The following is a 16,435-nucleotide window of genomic DNA, read 5'->3' as shown; positions in this document are numbered from 1 at the left end:
TAAAGCTTTATCTTTGTCTGCTTGGAACTTAAAAGCTGAATTTTGTTTCTGTTATAAATAGAGGTTTGAATAACTGAATTTGAGACTTTTGCATGGTTACAGTAGAAAGAGTATTGTAGACTTCCTCCTAGGGTGAAGGCATTTGTAACTGATGCTTTTCTGTATGTTGAATTTGCTGATTTTAATGAGAGTGAATTTCTAACGGCAGTCAGTCTTTATATTGATAGAATTATCCAATATTTATGCTCCCGTTTTCTCTAATGTTAAAACATTCCTATGTTCCTGACTGGTAAGCTGTCATATTTGAATGCTGAGAGTTATGTTAATAGCATTTAGGCAATTCCTGTAGCAGCTAGAATAACTATGTGAGGTGTAGGGTTTGTCCACTGTGTGTAAGCTTTATTCTAGGAACAGGTCTTCCACAGTTGTCCAACAAGTAGTTGTAGTAGCTACTGTGAAAATTCTATTCTACCAACCTTAAATTGTGAACGAGAGGAAATGATGAGACATTGGGAATCTGCAGTTTTCAGTCTCATGCACTACAAAACACTGTTTAACTGCTGCTCAGCAGTAAGGTCGCATGTATTTGAGCTAATCTAGATATTGTAGGATTTCCAGGAAGTAAGTTTGTTTTACCAAATATGTGGTCTAGAGACAGACTTGGTGAATTGTGAAGTCCTACTTCATTGTTTTCTGGACTAGAAGACTTCAAAAACATGGACTTTAGTCTAATTAACACTTCCATTCTTTCTAACACCTCTCCCCCTTCCTCTTTGGCAAGAAAAAAAAAAAAAATGGTGGGGGTGACACATGCTGTACAAGAACTTGAGGGGTTTGATGTACCTGTAGTCTTTTTGACACAGGGCTTTGTGGTTTGATATGACTCCCTCTATTAGAATGCAAGACTCAGTGGTTCATTCAGCTGTTTGTTTTTTTTTCTTTGCTTTGCTCTCCAAATGAAGTAGTACAGTGTTAATTTTATTACCTTATTAGCTTGCTAACAAGAATAGCTTGTCATGCAGTGCTGGTAAATACTGAAGGGGGAGACCTGAGGTGCTTGATAATGAATCTAAAAGTTAGTGTTAGGAGCAAGTGCTCTTTGTATTAGCTTTTCATAACACTTGTAAGGAAAGATAAAAATAAAGTCTGAAGTATTTAGTGTCCTATGTGTCCATCCTGAAGTTGAGATTATACCTGTGAATAACAGTAATTCATTGTCTAAGTAGTTGTACAGTTAAGCCTGATGCAGGTAGTAGAATGACTCATATGCGCATCAGCCTTGCAGAAGCTCTTCTGTTACTCATATCTGTGAAAAAGTATATGGGATTGAATTGCAAGTTTCGGGTTCAAGAACTAGTGGGGAGACGGACCGTGTGCTGTATGGAAGCCCTCAAAGATGAATTGCTTTTGAATGGATTTTATGACCGGTTCTTCTTTTGACCACTCTAGTGAATGGGAGTCTTAGTAAAACCAAACTATCAAAATGCTTGATTAATCTATTCAAATAAATCCTAGTGAAGTCACTAAAAAAAGCATGGGAACATACAAATGCAGGACTCAAACAGCAATTGCTGCATAGTGTGGCTTGAGTGCATATTAACATTTTTGTTAATGTTTTGTTAAGCCTTTGTTGCTTTCTCTCTGCTCCTCCCTCACAAACTGTGGAGTACTGTTCCACAGTTCAGTAATGCTCCTGTGATCACAGTGTGTTGCAGAGGTTTAAATTCGCCTTAAAACTCTGGCCAGCTTCTCCTAGGCAGAACTTATTTCAGTAATTTCTGTGCATCTTTTCCCTGCTGGAGGGAACTTTTCTCCCCTGATGAGGTAGCTTACAACGTTGTGGGGCCAAATAACTGTGGTTCCCATTAGGATAGTGTCTGTTTATGCAGCTAGTGTGTGCGTGTTAATCCCAACAGATGTTGCATGCTGAAGCTTGGTGGTAATTTAAATCTCTAAGGGAGTCTTAATACATTACAGACTACACCAGCATTTAAACTCAGTGGCTGTACACAATCAGGTTTTGATTCTTACTTGACCTCTTGCTGCCACCAGAACTGAGCTGTCAAGAAAAGCACGTAGTCTGTCAGTACAAACTGCATTGCTAGGTAGGTTCAGTAACATCACTATGCTCTTCTAGAAATGTGAGGTTATCAAGCAGGAAATTCTGGATTCATGATAAAATAATACCTAAGGAGGATATTGGAGTAAGGAAACTGCTCAGTCTGTAAATGTTCAGACTGCTTCTTTCTCTTATCCAACTGTTTGATATCTGGATTGAGAATTCATTTGAGCAACCTGGGTCATGTCAGAACTCTTCTGGTAGTTTGCAAAGGCACTTTATTGATTCATTTATTCTGCTTCTGTAAGAAGTTGCACCTCTTTCTCTTAGTTATTAATTTCTAATTTGTAAATTTCAAGCTTCCCTCCCTATCCCTGTAATCTTTTCCATGGAAAGAGTATTAAAATATTGTTAAACTCCTATATGTTCAAAAAATTATATGTTGTTTAGGTACTAATGCATGCTTTAGTTTGAGGGTTTAGATATTCCTTACACCCCTCCCTACATGCACACAATTAACTGTTTCGTTTCCCTGTAGCTGTATGTGTGTAATAGTTGTGCTTCAGAAGTGATTTACCAGATTTCCCATCTAAATTTTTTAGTTAGGCAGCTAATGTATTGCTCAAATTGTACTGTGTTACTTTAATTCTGTCAGACTAAGATATAAAGTCAGGCTAACCTACCTGAAGCCATTAACCAATCCTCTACAACTTTTATGAACTTGCTTTTAGTAATAAATAAGAGATTGTCTTTTCCCTTCACAGTTTTAGGAAGTGCCAAGTTGCTGTTCTCTCCAGGAATAGCGTTCATCTCCCTGGTGGTTTTTCAAAACATTTTGTCCAATACTGTTGTGAATGGCAGTTGGGAGGTGGGGAGGGAGTGGAATATGCTGAAATTGCCTTGTAACTGCTATCTCGAGTCCTGATGAGAAAGCAGGGGAGGGTGCCCAATACATAAGGTAGGCTTCTACCCAAAACAAACTTTGAGGATAACTTAGGCTTATTCATTTCACTGAGCTGATTGTAACAAACCTGTGGCCAGGAGTAAGAAGTGACTTTGATTTCAAATGTGTACTTTTTTCTTCAAACTGAAAAACAAACAAAAAAAAACCCCAATTCTGTTGGTGGCATAAAGCAATTTTCCTCAGTGTGTGTAACACACAAGACTGAGCTTGTTCTGGAAGAATTATCCTTTGACCAGTAAACCAATACCATCCCTCCTTTTATATACTAATGAAAAGGACTTGCTCTCCACACATGGATTCAATGGGGTAGAAGCTGTCAGGAAAATCCAATGAAAGGATTAGCTAAACTCTAATAGATTAATTAGAGCCCTTGATTGTGTCTTGCTATGCAAATGTACGGCAAAGGCAATGGCAATGATAGCAAGTTCATCTTTACAGGTGGGAGTGGGGGGAGGCAACAGGACTACAGTAAGTAAGAAGCAAACCTGAGCAGTTTGTCTTGTTCTTAAGCTGCCTTGATTCCTTATCCATCTTTGTGTAGTTGAAAATGGAAAGATTTTAATAGGTATGGAGATTGTGGCCATCTCCTTATGATCAAGGCACAACTCGCTATTACATCCAATATTTTTTTATCATCTTCCCTGTGACATAAGACAATGTGTCCTACTGGCCAGAGCATAGAATTGAACTACTAAAGGCTTCTGGCTGCCTAAGGCAGGTGACATTTTCAGTTCCCCAACCTGCAACAAATGTACCAAGTTCAACTTGGAGTCCCACTGAGGTTTGTAGTCATTTAATTTTTCCGTGTATGAAAACCCAGTAAGTCACCTACTTTTCAGAACTAGTGATCGTTAAGCTGTTATGAAGGGCAAACTACTGATCCTAGCCATCTAAATCTTGCTCTTAATGTACATTTTTTTATGTTTGAAATGTTTTAGTCATTGTATCTGTTTTCCGTGTTTGATTGAGGTGTAGATAACTTACCACTCCTGTACAGGAGCGTTGCTATGCATAATATGGAGCCTGGATTTTCTTTGCATTAATATGAGATATAGAATTAAATCTGTGACATCAGAAATCTCTACCCTGTGGCTACTGAGTGGATTTCAAACAGGTACTAGCTTGTTACGCAGTATGCGTTTTCCTGTAGCACAATTTTTGTGCCTGTTTTCCCAAGTGAAAAAGGCTTTGAGATTACTGAAAAATCTAAACAAGCGGAAAGTTTTCACTTAGAATAGGTCATTAAGCTTTTTCTTTTTGCTGTGTCAACATGTTTTACTTTATATATTTTTATGCTATACTGCAATATGACCGGTAAGTGGCATGAATTGATCTTTATATAGTATGAATTCTTAGGGCCTTTTCTCTTTTAACTAAAGAGTTTGAAGAAGGAAAAAAAAAAAAAACCCAAACAAAAAAAAAAAACAAACCAAAACAAACAAAAAAACCCAAACAAACAAAACTTAATTTGGTGGGGATACAAGTTGATGCAAATAAGAAATGTGATCTGCCAAATACAGCTTTTGTACAGGAAGATAAGTGACTCTGAGGGAATACTTCTTGATAAGCTTGTGGGTGAATAGATCTTCCCAGGATTTAAGCCAAAAATTACTACCATTTGATTACAGTGGGTATTTGAAGAGTTTTCTGATTACAGACTTCTGTTAGCTTCCCTTCACTGCTGTCTGGGAAAGACCGTGTTCTCTTCCTGCAAGTAATGCATCTGTGATATCCAAACCTATCTGTCAAAAAGCGTTCGGTGAGTATTAGCCCTCTTCAAGACAGGCTAATTGTATATGTTAAGAGGCTGCTCGAAGTGTACATCTGAATATATAAATGACTTTGGAAGACAGTCACGGGTTTAAAAAACAAAACAATACTATATTGATTAAACCAGAGCACTTTTTTCCTTTAAACTGCAAATAGAATAAGAAGCACTTCTTTCAAAAACTTCATACAGGAAGACTTAAACTCATCTTAAAAGCTATCTTTTTTTAATGCCACAGTTTTGGGAAGGACACACTTTCTTTTGGCATCATATCCACCATTATTTATTGCCAGCATTTGCAAGAAAGGTGCTTCCTCTGTCAGCTCTTTCAAAATCGGCAAAAGTAGGTCCCAGATTCTAAACAAGCTTACTTAAAGATCACTTCTCTCTGCTTTATTTTGGAACATCTGGTGTGAGAGGCAGGGTGTATGGAAAGTGTTGGGACTTGAGAGAAAAAGGCTTCGGGGGAGGGAGTGAATCTGAAGGCCATTGTCTTCCTGCTTAGGAGGGCATAGCAAAGACAGAGCCGGGCTTCCCTCATCCTGTGTGGGGTTAGAGGCAATGCATAGAATCATAGAATTGCTGAGGTTGGACGGGACCTTTAAGATCATCAAGTCCAACCATTAACCTACCCTCACAAAACCACTTCTAAACCGTGTCCTCAAGTACGACATCTATGCTTTTTTTAAACACCTCCAGGGATGGCGAATCCACCACCTCCCTCGGCAGCCTATTCCAATGTTTAATAACCCCTTCAGTGAAAAAGTGTTTCCTAATATTCAATCTAAACCTCCCCTGACATAACTTGAACCCCTTTCCTCTCGTCCTATCACTTCTCACCACGGAGGTCAGCCCCCACCTCTCTACAACTTCCTTTCAGGTAGTTGTAGAGGGTGATAAGGTCTCCCCTCAGCTTCTTCTCCAGGCTAAACAACCCCAGTTCCCTCAGTCATTCCTTATAAGATTTGTCCTCCAGACCCCTCATCAGCTTTGTAGCCCTTCTCTGGACACGCTTCAACACCTCAATGTCCTTCTTGTAGCAAGGGGCCCAAAACCGAACACAGTACTCAAGGTGGGGCCTCACCAGTGCCGAGTACAGGGGGATGATCACTTCCCTAGTCCTGCTCACCACACTATTCCTGCTACAGGCCAGGATGCTGTTGGCCTTCTCGGCCACCTGGGCACACTGCCGGCTCATATTCAGCTGGTTGTCCACCAACACCCCTAGGTCCTTTTCTGCCAGGCAGCTTTCCAGCCACTCCGCCCCAATCCTGTAGTGCTCCATGGGGTTGTTGTGACCCAAGTGCAGGACCGGGCATGTGGCCTTGTTGAACCTCATACCATTGGCCTTGGCCCATTGTTCCAACCTGTCCAGATCCCTCTGCAGAGCCTTTCTACCCTCAAGCAGATCAACGTGCCTGCCTAGTTTATTGTCATCTGCGAACTTACTGAGGGTGCATTCGATCCCCTCATCCAGATCATTGATAAAGATATTAAAGAGAACTGGCCCCAGCACCGAGCCCTGGGGGACACCACTTGTGACCAGACACCAACTGGATTCAACTCCATTCACCACCACTCTCTGGGCATGACCATCCAGCCAGTTTTTTTACCCAGTGAAGAATACACCTGTCCAGGCCATGAGCAGCCAGTTTCTCCAGGAGAATGCTGTGGGAAACGGTGTTAAAAGCTTTGCAAAAATCCAGGTAGATAACATCCACGGCTTTTCCCTCATCCACTAAGTGGGTCACCTTATCATAGAAGGAGATCAGGTTTGTCAGGCAGGACCTGCCTTTTACAAACCCATGCTGACTGGGCCTGATCACCCTATTCTCCTGCATGTGCTGTGTAATGGCACGTACAAGTTGCAACATAGGGAATTCTGGTGAGATTATTTTTTTTTTGAGGGGGAAGCTTCACCATTAAGGCAGTCAGACACCAGACCAAAGGCCTAGAGAGGCTGTGGGATCTCCACCACTGTAGTTAGTCAATATGCAACTGGACCAAGGGCCTGTGCAACCTGCCCTAAGTTGCCCTGCTTTGAGTGATCCCTTCCATACCAAATTATTCTATGATTCCATTTTCTTTATTAATTGGATCTATTTTGTGTAGTCTTCATGCTGACAGGATCACAGTTGAAGATGTGTTAGCACTAACGATGTAGTTTTCTGCAGTTTTACTGTAGAGATACAGTAGCAAAGGGTAGAGACTGAGTGTCATTGTCCAAGAACTTGCCTTCACAAAATTGTGTATGTCTAACTTGTTTTGTGAAGGGGCAATGCAATCTCAAACCATCTTTCTTCTCTCCAGTTTCCTTTTCTTCCTGTTCACCCCAACAGTTCTCTTCTACTTGAAAACTCGGGAAATTTCTATTAGAAACATTACTGGAAGCTCTGAGGAAGACTAAATGAGTCTCTTCTGTTTCCCAACCTAAATAAATTCTCCTTATGCTGTGTAGGATCTTGATCATGCTTTCCATATGTGTTATTTTTGCCTATGTGTGTTTTGCCACTGCACAGCTTTTCATAATTTTTAATGAGTACTGATTTACTTTGTTTTTCCTCCCACTGCCTCTTGGAGGCAGCAAAGACTTTCATGTAGCTGTCACTATGCTATCCTGGTAGTAAGAAGCCAGCGCTGCTGTACAGCAAGCTAGGTAACCAGCTATTTCTTTGGGTTAGGCTTGTACTGTGAGGCAAGGGTATATTGCATGTAACTAAGGTTAATCCCTTTTAAATGAAGCTTTGTTAACGAGATTAATCCTAAAACTGGTTCACAAGGAACTTGCTTTATTAAAATCCACTTTTAAAAGTGAAAAGGATCTGATACCAAATTCACAGGATAACATGGTTTGAAATGCAACGTCAGAGGGGCATCTAGCCAAATACCTAGCTTCAAACAAGGTCAGCCATGAGGTCAGGCCAGGTTACTCAGGGCTTTGTCCAGTCTTATCTTTGAAAACCTAAACTGGCTAGTGAGGTTTACTTTCACTTTAGGAAATAGCTCAGTAAACCCCTGTTACCTAAGAATTTTGATTTGTCATATACATCAAATCAAGAAACTGATTACAAAAGCCAAATAGAAGTTTTGAAGAGATGCCCTAGTCGTGTTGTGTAGCACTACTGCTGTAGTTAAAACTCAAAGCGCTGCCTCTTGCTACAAGATGTTTTAGTTCACCCTGGGTTTGTGTAGCTCCAGGTGAATTAAGCTACTTCTGTGTTTTCAGTCTGATGCTTAGTAGTGTGTTTAGGCTAAGAGCCAGGGCATTCCTAATGCCAGGTAGGTGACGGGTCATCTTTCTAAATGTTTCTGTGATAATGAGACTAGAATTCAACTGTGGGTATACTTTAGATCTGACACACCAACTGGTCTCCTGCTTGACTGAAACTTTGTCCGTAATGTTCTCTGTAGATTACTGGGTGGGGGCAGACCCCTAAATACTCAGCTTTTCAAACTTTTAGAGTATGTGCTGTATTTTTTTTAATACAGTGCTACACCTGTTCTCAGAACAAGTTAAACCCTAAAGTATTTCAGGTAGTGATCTTCTAATGTGGGTCATGTTTTTTAACTGTGAAGAGTTTTGGAAATTGACCACATGTATTATGTAGAGACATCCTACAAAAAAAAAAAATCACTTATTGTAGAAATCTTGCTTCTGTAAACACATCTGCCTATCTCTGAAATCAACACAGAGCTCTTAACAAGTATCCCATCATGTTGGGGTGGGGGAGGGAAAGTATAAACTAAGCAAATGTGGTATGGAAAGGTGACTTAACTTGGATCTTCTATGTGAATCAAGCTTCTCTATCTCCCTCCTCTGACCCCTTAATGTCTGGTTGTTGCTCTGTTATGCTAGGGACTGTTGTAGCTGACTTGTCATGCGTTGTAATGAAGTGTGAATGCAGCTAGATGAAATCTAGTGTTTGGTTGTTGGGGTTTTTTTTAAACCTTTTCTCAATAACTGAGCTGTGGAGGGAAAAATTAATAGTGTAGTAAGTATTGTTTCAATAACTATCGCAAATATGCTTATAAGCTTCAGACTTGGTTAAACTCTTGAGCAAAAACTGACATCTACTGGTAGGAACCATAACTGGACTCTTCTCAGTGTGGAGGCATGTGCCAAAGAGACTGTTTTATTGAAGTTCTGGCCCCTTTGACTATAGGTGTTGGATTGTACCTTGCCCTGGAGTAAATGATGTTTAAGCACAAATTAAAAGCCAAAAATCTCCAAAGAAACTGTAATATACTTACATACAATCATAGGTATTAATAAAGGTGATTGAACTTTCAGTTAACTGTGTCTGCTTTGAACACATGTGTAATAGCTATATGACCAACTTTGTAGGCTTACATTTTAGACTAACTTTTGTAATAGTATTGAAACCTTCATATAGTCTTATGCTGATTAAAAACATCTAATTTTTTTTGTCTTTAAAGGCTTGCCATGGATGTACATCTTTATCCAAATGTGATTGCAGTGGAGTAAAAGGTGAAAAGGTAAATCTCTTTTTTTTTTTTTTTTTTTTTTTTTTTTTTTTCTCCTTATTTTACTGGCAGACCAACACACAAACAACGGAGCCATATGCCAACTTCATTTAACTGAAACTTATGGATGATAGCTTTTATTTCTTGCTCATGTCTTATTTTTTTTGACCGTAGTGTGGGCATGCACCGAAGATCATAGCTCTTATAATGACTTCAGGTATTGAGTCAGACCAACTGGTCCATCTGGTGTACAGAATTTCATATAATTTTCTCAAGCATGGAGGTGGTGGCACAAACTTCTCCAGCTATGTGAGAGTAAAAACCAGAAAAGATACAAATTCTAGTAAAATGGAAAGAATACCATTTACTGCCAAGGCCTGCCTGCTCTAACTAGTTAGTGTGGACAAGCTAAGGTGTAGATTGTACAGTAATGGCTATGCTGGTAATGCTTTAGTGGGAATTTAAAATTGGAGTGAGTGTAGGTTGCTTTCTCACTTTTGTTGCTCATAAGTAATTGACACTCACTAATGTGCTCTGAACTTGCACTATTTTTTACCTTGTAACTTGTATAACTGTATATTCAGATGATTGCTGTTGCTATCTACATGCTCAGCTGGACTGTTGAAGTGTAACAATTCTCATACAGCTTTCCCAACATACATAGCTGCCACCCAAGTAAGCACCTGGTTAATGGCCAAACATGTATTCTTGGATCAAGTAGAATAAAACCCATCCCCACCCCACAAAACAACCCTGTGTGGTTCATTCAGTGCTACAGGCTGTTTGGGGCTGCCTCACCAGTGTCCTAAGGCCAAGAGATCCACATTGACATCTTGGAGCTTTCCTGCTCCCATGCAGCTTTGACTTCCAGTCTCACTGCCTGAGCTCAATATGTTTGTCATCATTATTTCCTTTGAGGAAACAGCGGCTGCCGAGCATTTCTCTTAGTTACAATGCAATGTAGATGCACAGCTCACTACTTGCCTGAACTGAGCCTTTTCTCAAGTGTGGGAGTCTAGTTGTAAGTGGTGGTTAAATAATCCCCATGTAACTGCTGTTGTCACAGGGAATGAATGTGGTGTCATCACTACAAGGGGGAGAGACTGCCTGAAATGCTTCCACTCCTAGTCTCGTAAACAGTTTGCTTGAGATACAATGAAGTCATCTTAAAGATGTGAACTGATAAGAGTTTGATAAGCCTCTCTTATCGAACCACTTACTCTATCTTAGCAAGGTTCTACAAGGGCTTCAGTGCTCAAACTTCTGACACGTTTCAAAGGTGATTTTTGACACTGCATAAAGTGTAACCTCAAATGAATGAAAGTGATTCAAAATAGTCAGTGCATTGGCCCTATACTGTGCTGATGCAGAATTTTACTATTGGCTGAGGTTAAACAAGGCAGATGTCAAAAATTCAGAGTAATTCTTGGTACCACACCTGCCATCCAGATAGATGAGGTCATTCTTTGGCATTTGCTTGCTTTTAGTTCATCAAATATATTCCCGATTTACCTACCTAGTGAAGAACAGTATCCCCTTGATAGCAAACTTCCTCAGTTAGATTTGGTTAGCCAAAACATGAATGTGATTGATACATTCCTACAGGATCTTCAAATCCAGGTGGTCAAACCAGGTGTATCCTAACACTAGTCACAGGACTATTTCAGGTTTAATTTGAAGGCACTTAAGTGTTAGGCTTATGTTCCTAATACAATTGTAGCAGGTACAACTTTGGAGAACCCTTTTGTAATTCTCAGTTGGTCTTTTTCTGACCTAGGCATGGCTATTTTGTGAATTCAGTGAGCAAATGGGTATTGTCTGGCTAGTGTGGAAAACCTAGAAGTAAATGTTCTTGCCTTCTAAGTAAAATCAAATAACTATTTTCTCCCACTGATTCAGCTTTCTCTTTATACAACTGTTACACATTCAGGGACCATGACCTGCTCGATACCTTCAAGTCCTTCAGTGTCACTTAATGAAATTAACATATTCTTTACCAGAGAAAGGTGACTATCTTGGGACTGTTTGTTTGGAGTCAGAGGGAGCTTTTTGTCCAAATACAGTCAAACAATTGGAGCATATGAGCCTTGATCAAGCTCTCAAGTGTCATTATATATGGTGGGTTTGGTTTCTGTGCCTCTGGACTGCCCTAGCCAATTGTCAAGGAGGACTGCACAGGAGAAAGCCTTCCACATTTTGTTTCCAACCTCTGGCCTCTCTTGGAGTGAATTATAGCAAATCCTGAGCAGAAGAGTGAGAAGCTTGATAACCTTTTGTGAAAAGGAAGCAGGGCTGGAAAAAAAGCCTCCAGTAAACCAAGCATAACGTCAGACCAAATATTTATATAATGGTTCTGCATTTTCCTGGAAAATTCTTAGAGGGCTGCAAATTAATCAAAGTGTAATCTTCTAATAAAATAAAAACCCACCGCACTTTTTTGTATGTCTGAGTCCTCTTAGGGATGTTGGAGGGATGTGTCTGAGACTCCCACTTATTAAACTGATACAAGGCAAGTTTCCACCCTTAGAATGGAAGATTCACTTTGAAATCTGGGAACTGTGATTCATTTTCCACCTAAATCAAGATAAACACAGTGTAATCCTGAGGCATGCCAGAGGTGTGTTTGTGGTTGGTTTTGTTGGTTTTGTGTTTTTGGTTTTTTTTTTTTTTTAAACAGCCCTTCAGAAGCTTTCAGACCATCACGTACATTTTATGTAAAGGAACAATGTAAAGCAAAGCCCATATTTAAGTATGATGTGTTGCTAGTGCAACTGGTTTGATCATATGTGCACACACCCCATTATGTTGCCCTATAATTACAAACCCTCAGTATTTGATGCATTGATGGATTCGGCAGTTCAGCTCTGGGGAACCACAAGAGTTCTCTGTCACTGACATCCATAATGCTTTCTCTTATGAATTCTTTGGTTTCTTATTTTTACAGCCTTGAACTTTGTTTAGGGTCTTATAATACTACAAGACAACAAGGGCTATCTTAAGATGATTAGGAGGTTGATTGCATCACAGTTTACCACTTACCCTTTTGATATAAGCTTCGAAACCTGATACTATCTTCAACCCAGCTTTCTTGCAAATATTATCTTTATTCCAGTTGAGTGTAAACTGCTGCTACAACAAGTTTCTGCTTTTTCTTTGTATTTGGCACTAGACATTTGGTTTTTCTGCTTCCTTTTTCAGTGACCTCTGAACCAGGAGTCAAACTATAGCTCTTTGCCTAATTGTTGTATGAAGAGCATTAGACAAGGAGCTGTTTAAATAATCTCCCCTCTTTGATTCTCCCATTGAGAGCGTGACAATGTATTTGTAGAACTACTGGAAGTCAGGCGTATGGAACCTGGTTCTGTACTGGGAAGACAGGAAAAGCTTTGTCAGATGTGCTCAGCTGAGCCCTGAGCTTCTGCTCCACTGTTTCACTTCTGGCCCACAACCAGCTTCCACATCCAAATTGCTGTCTGCTTGCATTAAGTCAATGAAGAAGTGCTGCTTTGTTCAGCTTAGTGGAGCCTAATGTATTCCTTTTAAGACTCAACAGTAGCCTTTTTCCTAAGCATCCTAGCATTCCCTTTGGGATATCCAAATTTTAACAGTTCAGGTAAAGTAATACAAATTGAATTGTAACAAATAAAGCTATTTTCTGGTCTTGCCTTGGGGAGCCACAGCTCTTAACTGTTTCTGTGCTGCCAGTGCTTTTTGTTTAACTCTGATTCTCCAACAGATAACATGCTACTGATGCTATAAGGGCTCATGGCAGAGGCAGAATGCAGTAAGATTTTCTTTTTTGGAAACCTATTGTAAATAGCACAAATCAGTGCACTAAAGTTTTCCTCCAGTCAGGCCCACCTTACTAAACTTAAATATAAAATGGATAGTGTAAAATTCAAACATGCCTAAAATGGTATAATGAAGAAATGAGAGGAATTTCCTGGAGAAGTCGTTAAAAATTGATTGCAGCTGGGAGCCAGTGGGCTGTTACAGTAAGCTGCTCAGTAGTGAACTGGATCTGGTAAGAGTATTAAAACTGAAGTAAACGATTAAGCTGCTACATCCAGTTGAAAAGCGAGAGCAATTCCTGTAAGCACCTGTAAGAGAAGTGTATAATTGTTTTTCACTGAAGGAATTGGATGATGGTTGGGTTTTAAATAAATATTGCTCAGTGCTTTTGAGATTAACTTTAATGCTTAAAAGCTAGTTCATGAGTAAAAGCTAGCTAAAGAAATAAACACAATAGACACTGCACATGGAGAAATTTCTAAGACAAACCAGTAGGACTTGTAGATTGTTGGGGTGGCTTTACCTCAGCTGAAAACAAGATCCAAAGATGCTGATAAAATCAGCTGTACAGAGACTGAGGAGGAGGAGGAGGGTGGTACTGAATCTCAGCTGCTCCAGCTGATGAAGACTGAAAGTCAAGGACTACAGCAAGCAAGCAGCATGCATCTTAGTCACTAAGAGGGCATGTACCCCAAGACTACTGTGGTTTTGCTTTAAAAGGGTAGTACGTGCTGCTGCTGAAATAAGCTTTCATACCTTCCCTTAGCTAAGTATTCCTGTTTCTCCTCTGGGGCTTGTGTGGCCATGTTCAGAGCTGTCAGTGAACTGATCTCACTGAAAACAAGTTTCTTTGTAAACTAGGTTAGTCTTTAGCCTGATCAGTTCCTTCATGCAGTACCACAATGCTTTTTGTGTAGCTGTGATGGAAACCTGTGGCTTGAGGTGGGAGGGACCACGTTTTTCACAGCACCTAGGATGCAGTTCTCCCTCAAAATAACTGCCAGTGCATTATGCCATTTTCAATGAGCAGGACTATTGGGTTCTACCCATTCAAATTAAGTTAAACAAATTGATTAACAAGCTGTACTTTAGTTAATAAGTATGATTAGTCCACGGCCTTTTAAAGGAGAAATTCAGAAGGTGCTCAGTTTACTGGGTTTGTTGATCACAATGTAAGGGGTGCAACTCCAAAGACTTGACTGGGTTTCAAGTTTGTAATATGTGATCTCATACAAGCTTAGTTAACTGTCTCTAGACTCTTTCTGGTGTTCACTGTTCATAGCAAGGGTAGAAAGCAAGTACATGCTGCTATTGCCAAATGTTACAGCCAGGCTCTTGCATGTATTTAGGCATTGAAATGGGCTCTCTAACTGCTGCTTTCCTGAATATATTTTTGCTTTTTTTTTTAAAATTGTTTTTTCTTTCCACAAGTATACCACATCTATGTAAATAAACATCGTGGTTTCTCTCCTCATAATTTCTGTTTGTAAATATTTAGGTTGTAGGAAAATATTCTAGAAATGTAAAGGACTTGTGCATGCTTTAAAACTTCATCTATCCCTGATTTCTTAAATACTTGTGAACTATTATGTGGAACTATGCCTAATTTTTCTGTATACTTGTTTAATTGACTAATCTTGCTGCATTTAAAGCCTAATTTTAGTGTTTCCCAACTATTTTTTTTCTTCATATCCCCCAAGCAATGGTCATGTTCAAATTTATAAGCTGACAGTTTTGCTACATCTGTGTAGCTGATTGAGGACAATTGTATTGCCAGCTACTCTGGATTTATCACTGAGATCGGAATCTGACTCCTCACCCATTCCCCAAGGAAATGATGGTTTCTAGCTGATGCATCTTTATTCTTCTATGGAAACAATCCTGTTTCAGGACTGGAAGATGAAATCTGAGTTGACCTAAACCTTTCCTATTTATGTTTCTCTTTAGTAGCTTCTAGTCTGAAACAAGAAATATCCAGACTTCTTCATTTCTTTCTGTGCAAGCGAAACTTGCTAGTGACTGTCAGTTTTTTGCATCTGTAAGAAAATGCATTGCATGCTACCCAGGGACTTCAATATCATTACATCCCTAATAATAAAATGTCCTTTTTTGGCATTGACTTTTAGGGGAAGACTTTTAAAATGTCTTCTCAGTTTCAGTATATTTTTGCAAGCCAACAGGCAGTTTTTCCTGGCAAGAGTGTAGCATCTGAATCTTCGTGAAAACAGTATGATATATGCAAGATGTGCAATAGGAAATGTCTGGAGGCAGAAGCAATGTCTGAAAACTGTTCTCACTTATGGAATCCTTTTATACGCTATTGAAGTGGAAGACAATAACAAAATTTCCCCCAACATCATCTGTATTTCAGAGAGCTGGATTAGCTTGGTTTCTTCACCAACCCAACTTGCCTCCATTTCTTTCTCCAACCAATTTTTTGATCAGAAATAGCAATTATAGTGCAGCTATTTCCTGTGTAACTAGTTTGGTACAGTTCCCTCAGGAAGCATCTGGTGTAATCCCTTGGCTCTCACCCAAGCACAGTCCTTCAAATCCTCTGTTCACTCTTGGAGGTAATTTGCTGGTAAACTCCACAGGAGTTGCTCTGGCAACAGTTTCTTCATGCAAGGCCCTCATTGTTGCTGCTCGCTTTCAAAGTGGGCTTGGAAAATACTCATTTCATAGTTTCAATAGTGCTGTTTACTAGCAGCGTCTGTTGCCTCCTGTATTTCTCTTGCTTAACTGTTTGGCTTCACATGTTTCTCTTTCACTGTTAGGGGCCTTGGCTTCCCAGTTCTGTGACTGCTTAGAGTGGAGACCTCAGAGCAGTTGCATTTAGAGAACAGTTCTTCAGCCTTAGGTGACGTGCAAGGCCAACCTTCTGCTAGAAGTCTGTTCTAGTAACCATTTGCAGATGTTGCTTGCTCTTAAGAAAAATATCATAAAAGGAGATGATAGAATCATAGGGTTGGAAGGGACCTCTGGAGATCATCTAGTCCAACCCCCCTGCCAGAGCAGGGCCACCTTAGAGCAGGTTGCACAGGAATGCGTCCAGGGGGTTTTGAATGTCTCCAGAGATGGAGATTCCACCACTTCCCTGCGCAGCCTGTTCCAGTGCTCTGCCAATATGAAGAAATGCGACCAAGTTGAGATTAGTAGTCATGGTGTAGCCTAGCTAGCACCTGACCCATCTGACGTGGCTCTTGTACACAGGTGTGTTTCCTTAGTGTGCAAACACAGTTCTTGCCAGAGCTTGCTCCAAAGTCTGGGTCTGTCTAATGTTTTCCTTATCAGGCACTCCCAAATTCCTCATTCTCTCTCCTTCAGGGACATGCTAACCCTTTCATATCCTGGCCTGAGATAATAA

At 40.0% G+C, this 16,435-nt stretch overlaps 1 protein-coding gene across 1 annotated transcript in view; it reads left to right on the top strand.

The window, feature by feature from the left end:
- Positions 1–16,435, top strand: part of COL4A5 (collagen type IV alpha 5 chain) — a gene marked incomplete at its 5' end in the record, with an annotated part of 85,196 nt that overhangs the window by 16,955 nt on the left and 51,806 nt on the right. The window contains one exon of the mRNA XM_082488274.1: positions 9,229–9,288. Coding sequence (XP_082344400.1) covers positions 9,229–9,288 — 60 coding nt within the window. The remainder of the gene's footprint in view (positions 1–9,228; positions 9,289–16,435) is intronic.

The sequence above is a fragment of the Vanellus vanellus genome (genome assembly GCF_965231255.1).
Source record: "Vanellus vanellus genome assembly, chromosome: 10".
Classification (NCBI taxonomy): Eukaryota; Metazoa; Chordata; class Aves; order Charadriiformes; family Charadriidae; genus Vanellus; species Vanellus vanellus.
The sequence above is the reverse complement of the archived record's forward strand: the minus strand, read 5'-3'. Positions and strand labels throughout refer to the sequence as shown.